The following is an 18,951-nucleotide window of genomic DNA, read 5'->3' as shown; positions in this document are numbered from 1 at the left end:
GTTCGAAGGCGCTTCTGGGTCTTTTGCCCTCTGTTTTGTCTTCTAACGCTGGGTAAAGGCCAAGGGTTAGCAACTTTATGCATCCCTAGTAGTGAGGGATCCTTAAAAATGTTTTTTTGAATTAATGAACAATATTACGGTAATTATCATTCATGGAGCTCTAAATTCTTAAACCCTTCATAAACACATTTTCTCATTTGATTCTTAGAACAGTCTTGTGAAGTGGGTGGTAATATTCCGCTTTCTTAGGGCAGGGACTGACCTTCCAAAGGGGAAGAACCAATTCCAACCTAGATTTATGCGATGCCAAATGAATGAAAAATTAATTTTCTACAGAAATTTCTAGTGCTTGACCACTTCAAAGATCACTGTATGTTTATTTGGAATGAATATTACTCCTAGAATAGCCAGCACTTTTTAATTTTTGTTTTAAAGAAAAATCTCTTCGTTTAAATACAAATAGTGAAAAAAATGAAACTAATGCTAACACCCAGAAATTAACAAAAATGTTAGGTCAATCTTGTTAGGTAGATAGTATTATTATCTCCATTTCATAGGTGAGGAAACAAGGCAAGAATGTGCAAGAAACAAGTATAATATCTGATTATTTCTAAACAAATACAATTGAGTGAATACAATTGACTTTTATTTTCTAACACTGATGTTTATTTCAGAAGGTTTAATTTTTTTTTATTTATTTATGGCACTGCCTTTAGTTTGCAAGGAATTGATTTCAAACCAGGATGCAAGTCTAAATTGAAGATAAAGTGAGGATAGTCCTTAACTTATTTAAATACTTAATGCTTAGGAACTGTAACTAAACAATTGGGACACTTGGAAAGATATCGCCTGGCTGCAAACTACAGTTATTTGGTTAACAAATTTTCACTGGTTTTGGGAAAAACAGACTTAAAAGAGAATAGGGAGAAATACTCCTGTCCTCCAACATTTTGGTGATAATCAAGGACAAATTTGAAAAAGTAAGTAGTGACATGAGGACTAAACTGATTTTTTTTTTTGAGACGGAGTCTCGCTCTGTCGCCCAGGCTGGAGTGCAGTGGCGCAATCTCGGCTCACTGCAAGCTCCGCCTCCCGGGTTCACACCATTCTCCTGCCTCAGCCTCCAGAGTAGCTGGGACTACAGGCACCCGCCACCACACCCGGCTAATTTATTGTATTTTTAGTACAGACGGGGTTTCACCGTGTTAGCCAGGATGATCTCGATCTCCTGACCTCACGATCCACCCGCCTCGGCCTCCGAAAGTACTGGGATTACAGGCATGAGCCACCGCGCCCGGCCTGATTTTTTTATTTTGCCCAGATTCCTATCTAAGGGAATCATGCCCTACAAATCATAAATTCTCATCAGATGGGTTTTATTTAACCCTATATATCATGATTTACTTTTCAACCTCACTTCGGCATGACATTACGAGACAAAGAAGAAAATAAAAATATTTTACCCCAAAACATGTTTCTTTGCCGTATTTTGAAATGGCCCTGCAAAGCTGTTCTTTGTGGGGGAAAATTTGCATCTGTAAAGAATCTTGGCCAGGCGCAGTGGCTCATGCCTGTAATCCCACCACTTTGGGAGGCCGAGCTGGGCACATCACCTAAGGTCAGGAGTTCGAGACCAGCCTGGCCAACATGGTGAAACCCCGTCTTTGGTAAAAATACAAAATATTAGCTGGGCATGGTGGTGCGCGCCTGTAACCCCAGCTACTTGGGAGGCTGAGGCAGGAGAATCGCTTGAATCCAGGAGGTGGAGGTGGCAGTGAGCCGAGATTGTGCCATTACACTCCAGCCTCGGCAACAAGAGCAAAACTCCATCTCAAAAAAAATAAAAAAATAAAATAAAATAAAATAAAATAAAATAAAATAAAATAAAATATTACCCAGCCTTGACCTCCTGGGCTCAAGTGATCCACTCACCTTGGCCTACCAAAGTGCTGGGATTACAGGTGTGAGCCACTGGGCCAGGCCACAAATACATTTTTTTTTAATTTTTATTTTTTACTGTAAATTATTAGCATTTTCTTTCAATTTTTTCTGGAGAAAAGGTTACCTTGCCAATCAACTACCAATGGAACAATGGCTAACATTGGAGTTTGTGCCTAAGAATGTGTCAGAACTATGCATGGATTAAGGAAGAAAGGAGACAATAGGAGAATGGAACAAAGGTTGTCCTGGGAAATAATAATAAATTATTTTCCAAAAGAAGAGGTAGTAATATAGCTTTGTGCTACTTCAAATCTAATTTTATTTAAAATAATTAGTAATGATTGTTCGAGCAAAGTTTTCAGAAATTGCACTAAGTATTTTTTAATGCTTCAGTGAAATATGGAACACATGAGATAAGTTATATTTAGTTGATGAAGTTATTCTGAAAAAACACTTACTATTTGGAAAGGTGAACTTCTGAAACTACAATAACATTTCATCTATTCCCAGGAAGAAATATTCCTAAGGTACTGAACTACTTCTGGTGCCCAGTTTTTAGAGATTTATCGCCTGTTTTTAGTTTATGATGGAAAAATTCCTGTTTTAGTATTTCTCACACGATTGGGTAGCTGTAGGAGTTACATGAGGATTGTGAGAACAACATTCTGTTGTGTGTTTATTGATGATGTGGCTGTTTATTGATGATGGAGGCATCTGTTAAGTCAACCTTACACAGCCAACTGCAGTTTGTCTCTGTCTCTGTGTTTTCTTTTCTTTTATTATTTTCCTTTTTTTTTTTTTTTTTTGAGATGGAGTCTCGCTCTGTTACCCAGGCTGGAGTGCAGTGGTACTGCTCACTGCCACCTCTGCCTCCCGGGTTCAAGCGATTCTCCTGCCTCAGCCTCCTGAGGAGCTGGGATTACAGGCACCCGCCACCACGCCTGGCTAATTTTTGTATTTTTAGTAGGGACGGGTTTTGCCATGTTGGCCAGGCTGGTCTTGAACTCCTGACCTCAGATGATCTAGCTGCTTCAGCTTCCCATGTCTCTGTGTTTTCTATCCCTTTAAGTGGCTCAGTTATTCTCAAATGTTAGTGTGTATAAGAATCATCTGGCTGGACATGATGGCTCACACCTATAATCCCAGCACTTTGGGAGGCCAAGGCAGGCGGATCACTTGAAATCAGGAGTTTGAGATCAGCGTGGCCAACATGGTGAGACCCCTGTCTCTACTAAAAATACAAAAAATTATCTGGGCATGGTGGCGTGCGCCTGTAATCCCAGCTACTTGGGAGGCTGAGGTGGGAGAACTGCTTGAACCCAGGAGGCAGAGGTTGCAGTGAGCCGAGATAGTGCCACTGTACTCCAGCCTGGGCGACGGAGCGAGACTCAGTCTCAAAAAAAAAAAAAAAAAAAAAAATCTGGAAGAAATTATTTAAAATATAGAGTCCTGTATTTTACAGCTCATTCTTCCAGAGCTTCTGTTTCTGTTGATGGGGTGTGGGGCTAAGAAACTGACCTTTTAAAAGGCATTCTAGGTGGGATTTTTTTTTTTGAGACAGAATCTTGCTCTGTCGCCCTGTTGCCCAGGCTGCAGTGCAGTTGCGATCTTTGCTCACTGCAACCTCCGCTTCTCCTGTGTTTGAGCGAGTCTTGTGCCTCAGCCTTCTGAGGCCACCATGCCTGGCTAATTTTTGTATTTTTAGGAGACACAGGGTTTCGCCACATTCCAGCTCTCCGGTGCTGTTTTTCTCTTTCTCAGGGCTAAATCTTTTACATGGATTATCTCGTTTAATCTTCACAATACATGGCCATTTAAGTGGTAACTATTGTTATCTTCATTTGCAGGTGAAGAAACTGTGCAACATGCCCAGATCATACAACAAGGAAGTAATGGAATTGAGATTCTATCCTGGGCGCCAAGCCATTGCTGTAAATCTCTATGCTGCACAAGATAGAGCTGAGTAAAGATTAGTAAAAACAAAAGAAACAACAAAAAAAGACAAGTCCCAGGGAAGGTTACTGTGAGTCTTTATGACCCACTGGCCATAAATTAGAGAGAGGCAATGAAGATTAAATGTGGAGAGATCCAGTTTCCTTCCTAGTCTTAGTACATTGCCATCTAGGCATGAGTAGTCTCCTTATCTCCGTTGTCTGAGAATGCTATCCTCTGGCTCTGAGGTCCAGAGCCACTAAAAGAGAATGCTGACTTGATGTCAGAAAATCAAGACAAGGTCTAGTTTAATTATGGAACATGAAACAAAAACTTTACTCCTCTTTTAAAGTAAAAATGCAAATCTGTTCCCTTTTAGAGTGGGATTTCCCTCCTTTGTTATATGGCTTTTTAATTACTCTTACGTTCTTTACAAATCAAATAAATAAAAGATAAAAAGAAAAATAAATTTGCCAGTAGATATTCATGTTTTCTTTGGGCCACTGTAAATGGTTTAAGGGCAAATCAACAAATTTCATTTGTTTAGTTTTTTTTTGACGAGTCTCGCTCTGTTGCCCAGGCTGGAGTGCAGTGGCACGATCTCGGTTCACTGCAAGCTCCGCCTCCGGGTTCACGCCATTCTCCTGCCTCAGCCTCTCGAGTAGCTGGGATTACAGGCGCATGTCACCATGGCTGGCTAATTTTTGTATTTTTAGTAGAGACCGGGTTTCACTGTGTTAGCCAGGATGGTCTCGATCTCCTGACCTCATGATCCGCCTGCCTTGACCTCCCAAAGTGCTGGGATTACAGGTGTGAGCCACTGCGCCAGACCCCTCATTTGTTTAGTTTTATAAAATTAACTCTTAAATTCTGGGATTGGTCAGAGTGACAGAATGAAGAGATATTGGAGTATATCACTGTTGGGGCACTCTGTGGAATAGAGAAGATTGCTCTTTGGGCCGAGCGCGGTGGGTCATGCCTGTAATCCCAGCACTTTGGGAGATCGAGGTAGGAGGATCACTTAAGCCCAGAAATTTGAGACCAGCCTGGTTAAACCCCATCTATACAAAAAATACAAAAATTAGCTGGGCATCCTGGCATGCACCTGTAAGTCCCAGCTGCCTAGGAGGTTTAGGTGGAAAGATCACCTGAGCCCAGGAGGTCAAGGCTGCAATAAGCTGTGATCCTGCCACTGTACTCCAGGCTACGTGACACAGTGAGACTCTGTCTCAAAAATATATATAAAAGATAAAATAAACAATGCTATTTGAACAAGAGTTAGAAAATCTAGTCTTGTCAGCATTTAAAGAGGAAAAGACAGGCATGAAATGAAAACTCAGTGTTGTAGGTTTTTTTTGTTATTTAGTTTTTATTTCATAATCATAAACTTAACTCTGCAATCCAGCTAGGCATGGACAGAAACAAGGAAAACATGGAACCCAAAGGAAACTGCAGTGAGAGCACAAAGATTATAGGATACTGCAAGCAAATGGGGTGAAGGGGTGCTCTACTGAGCTACAGACAGAATGGTCTGGTGGTTAAGATAAAACAGGAGTCAAACTTATTAGAGTTATCCACAGTCAGCAATGGTGATCTTGGTCTTGCCACTGGACCCAAAGCGCTCCATGGCCTCCACAATATTCATGCCTTCTTTTACCTTACCAAAGACCACATGCCTGCCATCCAACCACTCAGTCTTGGCAGTGCAGATGAAAAACCAGGAACTGTTTGTGATGGCTCCAGCATTTGCCATGGACAAGATGCCAGGACCTGTATGCTTTAGGATGAAGTTCTCGTTATTAAATCTCTCCCCGTAGGTGGACTTGCCACCAGTGCCATTATGGCATGTGAAGTCACCACCCTGACACATAAACCCTGGAATAATTCTGTGAAAGAAGGAACACTTATAATCCAATCCTTTCTCTCCAGTGGTCAGAGCATGAGTTTTCTGCTGTCTTTGGAAACTTTTCTGCAAACTGCTTGAAGGAGACACAGCCCAAGGGCTCGCTGTCAACCACGATGTTGAAGAACATGGTGGGGTTCACCATGGTTGATAGTGCAGGGCTCCCGGCAGTGGTGTCTGCAAAGCCAGTGTTATGGGTTTTAAATGAGCATCAGCACCCTGGCCTAGGGTGTTGTTAAGTGTGCCACTTCTCTTGTCCTCACATTCATTTGTCATGTATGGGGATTAGACTAAGTGATCACAAAGGCTTATTTGAGTTTACCATTGTGTAATTTCCATGTGACTTATTAATTAGCCTTATTATATTTAATACAATTGTAGTCATTATGAGTGCAGAATAGAGGATCAGACAGATGTTATTCCATGAATATAACTTTAACACACTATTGGTGCTGAAAATTCAAAATTATAAGAATCTGAATATTGCTTTTTCAAGTGACTACTCCAAAAATAGTTGGCCAGTGCCTTAACCTGTCACTATCTGAACAAATGGAAGAGAATCCATGTCAGAAAAAAACTACAAGTGCTTCATCAATACTAGAAAACAGAGTAAACCTAAAAAGGAAAAGTAGAGGTGAAAGCTCCATCTGGTGGTTAACATCTACAATTCCAAGAAATTGACATTATACTTCACTGACTGTAGTACTGGAACCTCAGTTTAGAAATACCTGTGGCTTCTGAAGTAGGAAGATTACTGGCTGTTATGTATTAACTAATATTTAATGGTGGAAGGCAAAGTCTTTCATAGGGTGTTTAGAATACTTGACTCAAGATAATCCCTGGGAAAAAAGTTGCAAGGTCAAATATCTTTAAGAAATGTTCTTGGCTATACATGTCTTTATTCGACCACAGAATCTTTCCCTCTCTTTTTAGTCTCTGGCATTTTAAGAAATACCAGTTTGAGGAAATAGTGAACTTAGGAGTATTTGCTTTTAAAAGAGTTTCTTTTGAAGGGAGCTTATATGAGATTTTATATTTTTTACAATCTCTTAGATGTTCTGACCTTCCTTTCACAGGAGTTAAAAAAAATTCCATTCCCTTTCTACTCTTCCTCAGGTTGAAACCTCGTAATCAGCATACTGGAAAAAATTATAGATGTGGTAGTTCATACCTATAATCCCAACACTTTGAAAGGCCGAGGTGGGAGGATCCCCTGAGTCCAGGAGTTCAATTCCAACCTAGGCAACATAGCAAGACCCCATCCCTATTAAAAAAGCAAAAAAGGCCACGCCTGTAATCCCAGCACTTTGGGAGGCCGAGGAGGGCAGATCATGAGGTCAGGAGATGGAGACCATCCTGGCTCACTCAGTGAAACCCCGCCTGTACTAAAAATACAAAAAAATTAGCCGGGCGTGGTGGCGGTCGCCTGTAGTCCCAGCTACTCGGGAGGCTGAGGCAGGAGAGTGGCGTGAACTCAGGAGGCGGAGCTTGCAGTGAGCCGAGATCGTGCCACTGCACTCCAGCCTGGAGGACAGAGCGAGACTCCGTCTGAAAAAAAAAAAAAAAGAAAAAAAGGGCCAGGTGCAGTCTCTGACGCTTGTAATCCCAGCACTTTGGGAGGCTGAGGTGGTCGGATCACTTGAGGCCAGGAATTCAAGACTAGCCTGGCCAACATGGTGACATCCCTGGAATTATAGGCGTGAGCCACTGCGCCAGCCTGACTTTTGTCTTTTTTAAAGCATAACTTGGAATAATTGATCAGTAAGGATGAAATAATTGTATGGATGATGAAGTAGCAGAACGTTTCAACATACAAAAAAAAAATTAGTAAATCCCACGATGTGTCCTAGATTTATAAGTCCAATGGCTCTATATGGGAATTGTAAATAGAACGAGTTTTATTCTATTTTTTAATTTTATGTATTTTATTTTTGAGACACAATCTCACTCTATCGCCCAGGCAGTGGCACAGTCATGCAAGGGCACCATGACGGCTCACTGCTACCTTGACCTCCCTGGGTTGAGGTTACTCTCCCACCTCAGCCTCCTGAGTAGCTGGGATTAAAGGCACGCACTACCATGCTCTGCTAATTTTTCTATTTGTTTTGGTAGAGATGGGGTTTCACCATATCTCCCAGGGTGGTCTTGAACTCCTGGGCTCAAGGGATCCTCCCCCTTCAGCTTCCCAAACTGCTAGAATTACAGGTGTGAGTCACCACATCTATTTTTTTAGAAAATAAATTTTCTCTTTGTTGTTTGGAAGACTTCTATGAAGGAATAAAAATCATGAAATATCAATCCTTAAGAATAGAGCTCAAAAACAAAAAAACAACCCTGAAAGGCTAAAGTTGGGTCCAGTAGATCCTGATCCTGATAGTATATCCAAGGATTAAAGCCATTCATCATTTTTTTTTTTTTTTTTTTTTGAAACGGAGTCTCGCTGTGTTGCCCAGGCTGGAGTGCAGTGGCATGATCTCGGCTCACTGCAACCTTTGCCTCCCGGATTCAAGTGATTCTCCTGCCTCAGCCTCCTGAGTAGCTGGGATTACAGGTGCCTGCGACTGCACCCGGCTAATTTTTGTATTTTTAGTAGAAATGGGGTGTCACCATCTTGGCCAGGCTGGTCTTGAACTCCTGACCTTGTGATCCACCTGCCTCAGCCTCCCAAAGTGCTGGGATTACAGGTGTGAACCACTGCGCCTGGACTTAAAGTCATTCATCTTAAAGCACATAAAGACAGATGCAACTGAGTTTGTTACGCATCCTAACATCTATTTCATTGTAATAGGGAATTAAAACCTTTGATCAACTGAAAACAAAGGAATGATGAATTTTTGTGTGTGTGTGTGTTTTTTTTTTTTTTGAGACGGAATCTTGCTCTGTTGCCCAGGCTGGAGTGCAGTGGGGCGATCTCTGCTCACTGCAAGCTCCACTTCCCGGGTTCACGCCATTCTTCTGCCTCAGCCTCCTGAGTAGCTGGCTCTATAGGCGCCCACCACTATGTCTGGATAATTTTTTGTATTTTTAGTAGAGACAGGGTTTCACCGTGTTAGCCAGGATGGTCTTGATCTCCTGACCTCGTGATCTGCCCACCTTGGCCTCCCAAAGTGCTGGGATTACCGGCGTGAGACATTGTGCCTGGCCAGGAATGATGAATTTTTAAAAAGACTTCATTGAGCTGGATGGTAAAGATGCCTTTCTGGGAACCATGAAATGAATGAATCTACCAAAGGTACTATACTTTGATTTATTCCTCACTGAATTCCAGGATTTCTGTGGATCTTCTCATCAATGTTGCTATGGTCTGAATATTTGTGTCCCCCCAAACTCATAGGTTGAAATTGTAACCGCTGAGGTGATGGTATAGGGAGGTAGGGCCTTTGGGAGGTGAATAGGTCATGAGGGCTGGCCTCTCATGAATGGGGTTAATATCCTTGTAAAAGAGACCCCAGAGAGCTAGCCAGCCACTTCCGCCATGTGAGAACACAGTTAGAAGGCACCATCTATGAATCAGAAAGCAGGTCCTCACCGGACACCAAATTGGCTGGCATCTTGATCCTGGACTTCTCAGCCTCCAGGACAGTGAGAAATAAATTTCTGTTGTTTATGAGCTACCCAGTTGAGGGCATTTGTTTTAGCAGCCTAAACGGACTAAGATCTTTTTACCCTACTCATTCTTAGATCTTGTCGCTTTTGGTGGGTGTACTTATTCCACCCTTATAACATCACCTCTGCTGTGTGCTGTTAAGAATCTTCATTAAGGTAGCACCTTGAACCTACTTTATTTGGAAGCCTACACTAATTTTTGGCTTTCGATTCCCATTGCCCTCTTCAGGATTGTATTACAATTTGACAAGCAAACATCCTCTTCCACCTTCCAAAACAACTTTAGTATACACATTATAGAAAGGGAAATACGTTTGGTGCTGCTGTCTTTTTTTTTTTTTGAGACAGCCTCACTCTGGAGTGCAATGTCGTGGTCTCGGCTCACTGCAACCTCTGCCTCACGGGTTCAAGCAATTCTTCTGCCTCAGCCTCCCGAGTAGCTGGGACTACAGGAGCGTGCCACCACACCTGGCTAATTTTTGTATTTTTAGTAGAGACGGGGGTTTCACTATGTTGGCCGGGCTGGTCTCGAACTCCTTACCTTGTGATCCACCTGCCTTCGCCTCCCAAACTGTTGAGATTACAGGCATGAGCCACCGCGCCCAGCCTGGTGCTGCTGTCTTATTTCTCATGAATATGAGCTTTCAAGGACAGGGATTTGATCTTTTTTTCCATTCCATAAAATGCTGATATGGCTAAACTTTGTAGGCTTTTAGGTGTTGTCATATATGCAATTACTTCCATGGGCACTTAATTTCATTCCCCTCACTGAAGGAAGGGGTTGTCTGGGACCACCAAGCTCTAATGTCTTACCAATCTGTTGCTTTCTCATTTTGTTCAGCTTTTTTCTTGGAAAGAAAAACATTGAACATACCAAGATGAATCAGCCAAATATTGTACTGTGTGTGTGTGTTTTTTTTGGGGGGTGGGGGGAGACCGAGTTGAGGTGGCAGAGGCAATGTAGGAGGAAAAGACAGGCTGACTAAAATACATAAATAGTACGTGAATTCTTTCGGGCCAGGGATCTGGGCCTACCTTGCCTGCATCATATTACCAGCATCTCAATTGTGTCTGGCACATAGTAAGTGTTCAGTAAACATTTGTTGCACTAAGTGAAAGAATGAACTTTTCACTTTTTTCAGAGATGTGATTTGTGATTCTCGGAATCAACCAGGGTCCTAAGATGTCCTGGAGGCCGTCTCCATTTCTCTCGGTGAGCTAAGGTGTCCGAGTGGCACCAGTTCTCCACTCTTTCTGCGACCTGCAGGGAGTGGGATACGCTGTGGCTTTGGGGAGCGGGGAAAGGCGCTCCCCCTGCGCCGCCCCTCTCCCGGTACCGCTCTGCCCGGTCCCACGCCCCTCGGCCGCCCGGCTGCCTGGGTCGTCCGGGTTCTTCCGGCCCTCTGGCTCGGTCCCCGCTACCTCTCCTCCCTTCTCCCCTCTCGGTACCTTCGCCCGCCGCGCGCCTTTCTCAAATCCTCCGGTTATTAAGCAAGCTCAGGGGTCCGGTGGCCTGCCCGGGTAACTCTGCGCCCGCCCCTTCCTGCCCCCTTCCTGCCCTCACGCCCCGTCCCCTCCTCTTGACGTGGCAGAGGCGGCGCCAGCCATGTTGGCCGAGCGGAGGTCTTCGCTGAGGCCCGGGGCGGGGTGGCGCCACCCCTGATTGCGGTGCCACGGACTGCTCCTGCTGGGCGGAGAGGACAGATTTTGCAAAGCGGAGGCTGCGACGGGTCCTGCAGGGAGACAGTGAGGTAAGGGCCGCCTCGTCTCCGCTCCTGGGGGATCGCAGGTACGCAGCGGGGAGCGGGGGCGGGCTGGAGGCGGCGGGCTGGGAGCTGGGATCCTGGGGTGGTCCCGGCTCTGCCCTCTCGGTGCCCCGGGGCCAGCGAGGTGTGCTGGAGGCTGAGGCCCGGTCCGGCGTGGGGAGCGTTGAGCGCTGAGCTTGCCACCCTCTCACCCACTTCGCTCTGCCGGGGCCGGGGGCCCGGCCTCCTCCAGCTCCCCTGGATTAGATGGAAAGATGAGAGTCGTGTGGAAAACGGTGGTTCGAGCATCTCGCCCAGGACCCACCCCCACCTCCTGGGCCACCCACCTCCACCCAAGTCCATCATCGCCTCTGGGCCCTTGGACTTACTGTTTCATTCCTTGCCAGATATGGAGTGTCCTAGACTTTGAACCCAATTGACTACGTCACCCGTAATTCAGCCTTGGAAGTTAAAGGGGTTAAAGGGGAAAAGAGCTAGGTAAAGATAATGCCTTGGGTTTTGATTACAAAGGGTTCAGTTTTCCAGCAGGACCAGCCCTATCTCACTGGGCTTTCTTTCTACGGTAGGTAGTGTTTCCCGATTTGGTGGTAAAGGTACTACCTGAGGAAAGTCATAGTAAATCTACATCAATCACTGAAGTGGGGATGTGGAATTCTCGTTTTCATTTGAACTCCCTCAACCTCTACCCTCCAAAGCCGTGGATAACTAGCCAAATTAACTTGGTTTAAAAAGGTTTTAGATTTAAATATAAATGCATGTTGAGTTTTCCTTCTCTTTCTCCTCTGGTAGTGAATGAACATCATTTCAGAAGTCCAGCTATTTTTTTTTTTTTTTTGAGACGGAGTCTTGCTCTGTCGCCCAGGCTGGAGTGCAGTGGCGCGATCTCGGCTCACTGCAACCTCCGCCTCCCTGGTTCAAGCGATTCTCCTGCTTCAGCCTCCCGAGTAGCTGGGATTACAGGCGCGAGCTACTATGTCCGGCTAATTTTTGTATTTTTAGGAGAGACGGGGTTTCACCATGTTGGCCAGGCTGGTCTTGAACTCCTGACCTCAGGTGATCCGCCCGCCTCGGCCTCCCAAAGTGCTGGGATTACAGGCATGAGCCACCGCGCCCGGCCAGAGTCCAGCTATTTTTAATTGACTTACAGAATTTTAGAGTTAGATGGGACCTTGTGATTTTCTAGTCCAAGTCTCTTATTTTGCTGATGAGAAAAACGGAGGATTCAGAGAGGTTAAATTGTCCAAGATCATAAGAAGACAATTCATTGAGGATTTTAGAAGTGAAAAGTAGGAGACAAATTTAATTGGCAACTAACAAATACATCTAATTGAAAGGAACTCAAATTTACTTGGCAAGTACATTTTCAATTAGATATGAATAAAAGGGCTTAAATTAGGATATTGAGAAACTATCATAGGGAAAGTCTTTTTTTTTTTTTGAGACGGAGTCTCGCTCTGTCACCCAGGCTGGAGTGCAGTGGAACGATTTCCGCTCACTGCAACCTCCGCCTCCCGGGTACAAGCTAAGCTATTCTCCTGTCTCTGCCTCCCGAGTAGCTGGGACTACAGGCGACCGCCACCACGCCTGGCTGATTTTTGTATTTTCAGTAGAGACGGGGTTTAACCATGTTGGCCAGGCTGGTCTGGATCTCCTGACCTCATGATTCACCCGCCTCGGCCTCCGAAAGTGCTGGGATTACAGGCGTGAGCCACCGCGCCTGGCCAGGGAAGTCTTACTTTTAAAAGACTTGGGCACATATTTGATATACTAGGTTAAAGTGACATAATGGTTTGCTTCTTAGCTTTTAGCTCTGTTATGATAAATTATTTAACTGAAGTATATTGTACTGAAATCGGACATTTCTTTGGAATAGTCTTTTGTCTTTTGGCTCACTTTTTTAAAAAAAATAAAGACTAGTGGCCGGGTGCGGCGGCTTACGTCTGTAATCCCAGCACTTTGGGAGGCCGAGGCAGGCCGATCACCTGAGGTCAGGAGTTCGAGACCAGCCTGGCCAACATGGTGAAACCCCATCTCTACTAAAAATAGAAAAATTAGCCGGGCGTAGTAGCTCGCACCTGTAATCCCAGCTACTCGGGAGGCTGAGGCGGGAGAATCGCCTGAACCCGGGAGGTGGAGGTTGCAGTGAGCCGAGATTGCACCACTGCACTCCAACCTGGGTGATAGAGTGAGACTCCATCTCAAAAAAAAAAAGGGACTAATATGCTAAGTCTGCATTCTAATATAGTGTGTGGAATAATATTTCTTTGGTTTAATACTTTTATGCAAACATGTTAGTATTAGGGGAGAGAGTGCTTATCAAATAATATCATTTTATGAAAAGCTAGCTTGTGACTGGGCGTGGTGGCTCACACCTGTAATCCCAGCGCTTTGGGAGGCCGAGGTGGGTGGATCACCTGAGGTCGGAAGTTCAGGACCATCCTGACCAACATGGAGAAACCCCATCTCTACTAAAAATACAAAAATTAGCCGGGTGTGGTGGCTCATGCCTGTAATCCCAGCTACTCAGGAGGCTGAGGCAGGAGAATTGCTTGAATCCGGGAGGCGGAGTTTGCGGTGAGCCGAGATCACCCCATTGCACTCCAGCCTGGGCAACAAGAGCAAAACTCTGTCTCAAAAAAAAAAGTAAAGTTGGCTTGTAAAAGGACTTTATTTCAGATATGCCATTGTCGGACATGAGACTAAGCCTGGCAAATTTTGTACTTGAATTGGTGATTTTAAGATTGCATGACTCCTACTATGGAAAGGTGAGGGAAGTCAGGGAGGTGTTGTGCATAGCCATGTAATTGGACCAATTGAGAAACAGGTGGGATTTTCTTCAAACTACTGCTGGAATGTGGGAATGTAAGAAGTATAATAGATGTGATTTAGCAAGCAAATTGATCATAGAGCAAGGAGATTGAGAGGAAAAAATGTGAAGAAGAGAAGAGAGTTGTGCCCAAATATCACTCAGGTGATATTTAGTATGTCTTAATAAGAAGTAAGAATGTAGAGATACAATCCAGCCTTTTAACCAGTTGTAGAAAGTTAAACCTGGCTATTGTCTGTGTGTGAATGTCTTCCTCCTAAGACTCCTGGAACCTTTCTTAGTGAGGTTTCCTAATGGTCCTAAGGCAGTGGTTTTCAGAACCCCTAACTTAAACATTATTGAGTATCCAAAGAGAAAAAAAAAAGGCTAAATAGAAGACCGGTGGGTTTTCATATCTATTTCTGCAGTTTATTGTGATATATTGTTTTGGTTGAATTGTGTGAAGGATTAATTAATAAATTAAAAGGTTAATTGCGGTGTGGAATCTGAAAGCTTAGGAGTGAACTTTTTGTACTTTGTTACCTTAAAACCCATTGGCCTATTCTACACTTTGAATGGATCATCTACCCATGTGTGATATTTTAATATCACAAATTGACCGTTTGGAAGATATTGCTTCACTGAGTAATGTATATCTTCTAAATGTTAATACATTTTGTTATATACTGTCAAAATGTTAATACATTTTGTTATATACTGTCAAACAAATTACATTAATACCAACACTGATCTCATCAGAAAAATCTTTACATATTAGGAACTTGTCAAGCTTATGGTAGCAGGCACAAGTTTTAAAACAATTTAATGGCGGGGAGCGGTGCCTCATGCGTGTAATCCCAGCACTTTAGGAGGCCGAGGCCGGCGGATCACGAGGTCAGACAATTGAGATCATCCTGGCCAACATGGTGAAACCCCGTCTCTACTAAAAATACAAAAAATTAGCTGGGTATGGTGGCACACGCCTGTAGTCCCAGCTACTGGGGAGGCTGAGGCAGGGGAATCGCTTGAATCTGGGAGGCAGAGGTTGCAGTGAGCTGAGATTGCCCCACTGCACTCCAGCCTGGCAACAGAGTGAGACTTCGTTTCCAAAAAAAAAAAAACCCAAAAACAATTTAATATTTGCTTGAAAGCTCAAATTTTTATCATTGGCAAAAAATACCATAAGTTGTTTTCTATGAAGTGATAGGTTTACTTCATACATTTTTGAGAAAATATCTGTGTAATACCTAAGTACTAGTTATGTAATATCCTTGAGAAGTTGAGGAAGAACTGAGAAAACAGTCATTCAAAACATTTTTTGTTTTGTGTTTCAGCTATTTTAATGCCTTTTGCAGATGTGTTTTAGATGCATTTTTTTTTGTTATGGCACATTATAATTTTTATTTTTTCTTAATAACACTGGATTTCTTATGACTTATTTTTTGTCAAATGTAGTCATCCCTGTTCTGATTTCATTTTACTTCATTAAATTTTTTTTTTTTGAGAAGGAGTCTCACTCTGTTGCCCAGGCTAGAGTGCAGTGGCATGATCTCGGCTCACTGCAACCTCCACCTCCCGGGTTCAAGTGATTCTCCTGCCTTAGCCTCCTGAGTAGCTGGGATTACAGGCACCCACCACCAGCTCAGCTAATTTTTGTATTTTTAGTAGAGATGGGTTTTCACCATGTTGGCCAGGCTGGTCTTGAACTCCTACCTCAAGCGATCCGCTGGCCTCAGCCTCCCAAAGTGCTAGGATTACAGGCGTGAGCCACTGTGCCTGACCTTAAAATTTTTTTTTATTTTTAATTTTTGTGGGTACATAGTAGGTGCGTACATGCTTCTTAAATTATAGGTGCAATTTAGTAAACACAATTTTATTTGCCTTATGTTCTGTATAATAAATGTGGAAGAGGTTTGCATAGTCTTAGAATTTATATTCACATCAGTAACATGGAAGCTGTTGCTAAAAACTAGATTTCTAATCCCCCCTCACCCCCACATCCTGGTTGTTTTTTCGTTATTGCCACCTGTGTTACGGTGGAGTTTGACATCTTCTAACTCTCCTCTGAATATCCCACACCTTTGTTTTATCATTATCTTTCCAACACTTTTCCTTGAAAGCTCATACCACCCTTCTCAAAGCTGTCTTCTATATTTACCTTCAAAATAGTTTTTTTTTTTTTTTGAGATGGAGTCTTGCTCTGTCGCCCAGGCTGGAGTGCAGTGGTACAATCTCAGCTCACCGCAACCTCTGCCTCCCCAGTTCAAGTGATTCTCCTGCCTCAGCCTCCTGAGTAGCTGGGATTACAGGTGCATGCCACCTTGCCCAGCTAATTTTTTTTTGTATTTTTAGTAGAGTTTCGCCATGTTGATCAGGCTGGTCTTGAACTCCTGATGTCAGGTGATCCACCTGCCTCAGCCTGCCAAAGTGCTGGGATTACAGGCTTGAGCCACCGCACCCGGCCCAAAATAGTCTTTTCTAAACAAGTTTAGTCTTGGGATTTCTCTTTACCCTTTATGCACGTTTGAAAAACCACAATCTTTTTTGATTAGTGTAAGATTTTCTAGCTGTCTCCAAGATTCTGGCACGATTGGAGGAAATACAGTGTTTTCTTTAATTTTTATTTTCTTATTTAAAGAAGAGAAAGTTCTTAACTGCTTGGAATGCTTAGATTTGTTAAGCTTCACTTTCTGTCATTTGTTTTATGAAAATTTATTTGAAAGATTTTCTAAAATTAAAATTGTTGTATCTAACTTTTTCCCCCCAAATAATATCTCTTCTTTCTTCGCTTAAATTTTAGAATCAGTTTCTCGTCCCACTATTGTTCTTAGCAACTTTAAACATCCATGTTGGGTTTTCCAGGCACCCTAGGTTCACAGTTCGCTTCTTTCAACTTGACGTCCTTCATGTCTGCTACATAACACTTGAATGTCTTTGTCCTCCCACACCTTTCAATTCTTCAGCTTCCTTCCATGACTAACTACTGTTGCAGTTTGAGAGCATGAGATAGAGCTGTTGCCTACGTAGGAAAGCCGGCATCCTACCTAGGCATTTAGACAGTAAAAATGGAGCTGTCTTTTGATACTGGTCCCTCCCCAGAGTGCATCCTCTTCCCTTGGTTAGTAAACTTAAATTATTATACTGAAATTTTATATCTCAAATTGGAGTTTAAAATGCTCTCATAATTTGGAATGTTCAAAATATTCTGAAGTAAATTTCTGCAAAAGAGTCTAAATGATATATAAATTGGGGGAACAGCACTTATCAAGCATTTTATTTACTGTGCCACAAATAGCCTGTACTTGCACAATAAGAAAATTATCTGTCCAAAGCAGAAGTGTCCAGTTTTAGGAAAATCTTTTTGTTACATACCGTTAAACATTCTCTTCTATAAAGTTTAGTGGAAACTTGTTATTTTTCGATAGAAACTATGTGAGTTTTAGAACTTTATAATTTTGAAATCTGTTTATATGAATTCTTATAACTTTCAAAACTGATATGGGAAACATAGAATCTAGGTTTCCCCCTATTTTTGCATTTCTTTCCTATATACCCTTAAAGAAATAAGACACTATTTTTTGCCATCATCTTTTAGAGTGAATAAAAAAGTGTTAAATACCTCTTATTGGGCCTTAGGAACGTTGGGTAGAGCCATTAATTATTTTGTTATGAGTTGCTTGCTAATTTTTTTCTGAGATAAATATTTTCATTTGGTCCTGACTTTTTTTTTTTTTTTTTTTGAGATAGAGTTTTGCTCTTGTTGCCCAGGCTGGAGTGCAATGGAATGATCTCGGCTCACCACAAACTCTGCCTCCAGGGTTCAAGAGATTCTCCTGCCTCAGACTCCTGAGTAGCTGGGATTACAGGCATACGCCACCATGCCTGGCTAATTTTGCATTTTTAGTAGAGATGGGATTTCTTCGTGTTGGTCAGGCTGGTCTTGAACTCCCGACCTCAGGTGATCCGCCTGTCTTGGCCTCCCAAAGTGCTGGGATTATCGGCGTGAGCCACCGCGCCCAGCCGGTCCTGATTTCTAAGGTGTTAATATTGCTGAATGAGGGGGAAACATACTTATTTTGAACCTTCTTAAGAGGATCCTGGATTTTAAAATATTTTAAAATTTTGATACAGAAATAAGAATCAAACTCCACAATGACAACCTATTTGGAATTCATTCAACAAAATGAAGAACGAGATGGAGTCCGATTTAGTTGGAATGTTTGGCCATCAAGTCGACTGGAAGCTACAAGAATGGTTGTTCCTGTGGCAGCCCTCTTTACACCACTGAAAGAGAGACCTGACTTACCACCTATTCAATATGAACCTGTTCTGTGTAGTAGGACCACTTGCCGTGCAGTTTTGAATCCTTTATGGTAAGTAAAATATGTAGAAAAACTAATGTGGCAATGTGATTTTAAAATCTAGGGTTTTTTTTTGCATATTTTTATAAAAATCCCTTTGTTTTTGTTCATACTAATTTTTTCAAATTAGGACAGTCAAAAAAATCCAGAGAGCTGTAAAATTTTAGGATCGTTCTAGTTGTAGTGAGTTGATAATATATAGAGACCAAATGTAAAAGTGGCACTATAAAAACTGTTAGATCCCATCAGTGTCTTCTGAATAGTGGTGCTGCATGTGTATCCACCTATCTTGTGTCATTAGATAAGTCATAATTGGCCGGGCGTGGTGGCTCATGCCTGTAATCCCAGCACTTTGGAATGCCGAGGTGGTGGATCACCTGAAGTCAGGAGTTCGAGACCAGCCTGACGAATATGGTGGAACCCCGTCTCTACTAAAAATACAAAACTTAGCTGGGTGTGGTGGCATGTGCCTGCAGTCCCAGCTACTCGGGAGGCCGAGGCAGGAGAATTGCTTGAACCTGAGAGGCAGAGGTTGCAGTGAGCTGAGATCGCGCCTGTGTACTCCAACTCTGGGCGACAGAGTGAGACTCTGCCTCAAAAAAAAAAAAAAAAAAAGTCATGATTGAGTGACATGAT

General features: G+C 42.9%; 1 protein-coding gene and 1 pseudogene across 1 annotated transcript in view; one reads left to right on the top strand and one right to left on the bottom strand.

Annotated features, from left to right (window-relative positions):
- Positions 1 to 5,222: 5,222 nt before the first annotated feature.
- LOC134760075 (peptidyl-prolyl cis-trans isomerase A-like) lies at positions 5,223 to 7,338 on the bottom strand (annotated as a pseudogene).
- Positions 7,339 to 10,967: 3,629 nt separating this feature from the next.
- The window catches only part of SEC23A (SEC23 homolog A, COPII coat complex component), a gene marked incomplete at its 5' end in the record, with an annotated part of 71,019 nt that continues 63,035 nt past the window's right edge, over positions 10,968 to 18,951 (top strand). Inside the window, 2 exon segments of the mRNA NM_001133206.1 lie at positions 10,968 to 11,171; positions 18,086 to 18,327. Of these exon segments, the coding sequence (NP_001126678.1) occupies positions 18,107 to 18,327 (221 nt within the window).

This window comes from Pongo abelii, chromosome 15 (assembly GCF_028885655.2).
Source record: "Pongo abelii isolate AG06213 chromosome 15, NHGRI_mPonAbe1-v2.0_pri, whole genome shotgun sequence".
NCBI lineage: Eukaryota > Metazoa > Chordata > Mammalia > Primates > Hominidae > Pongo > Pongo abelii.
This window is presented reverse-complemented; position numbering and strand designations above follow the sequence as displayed.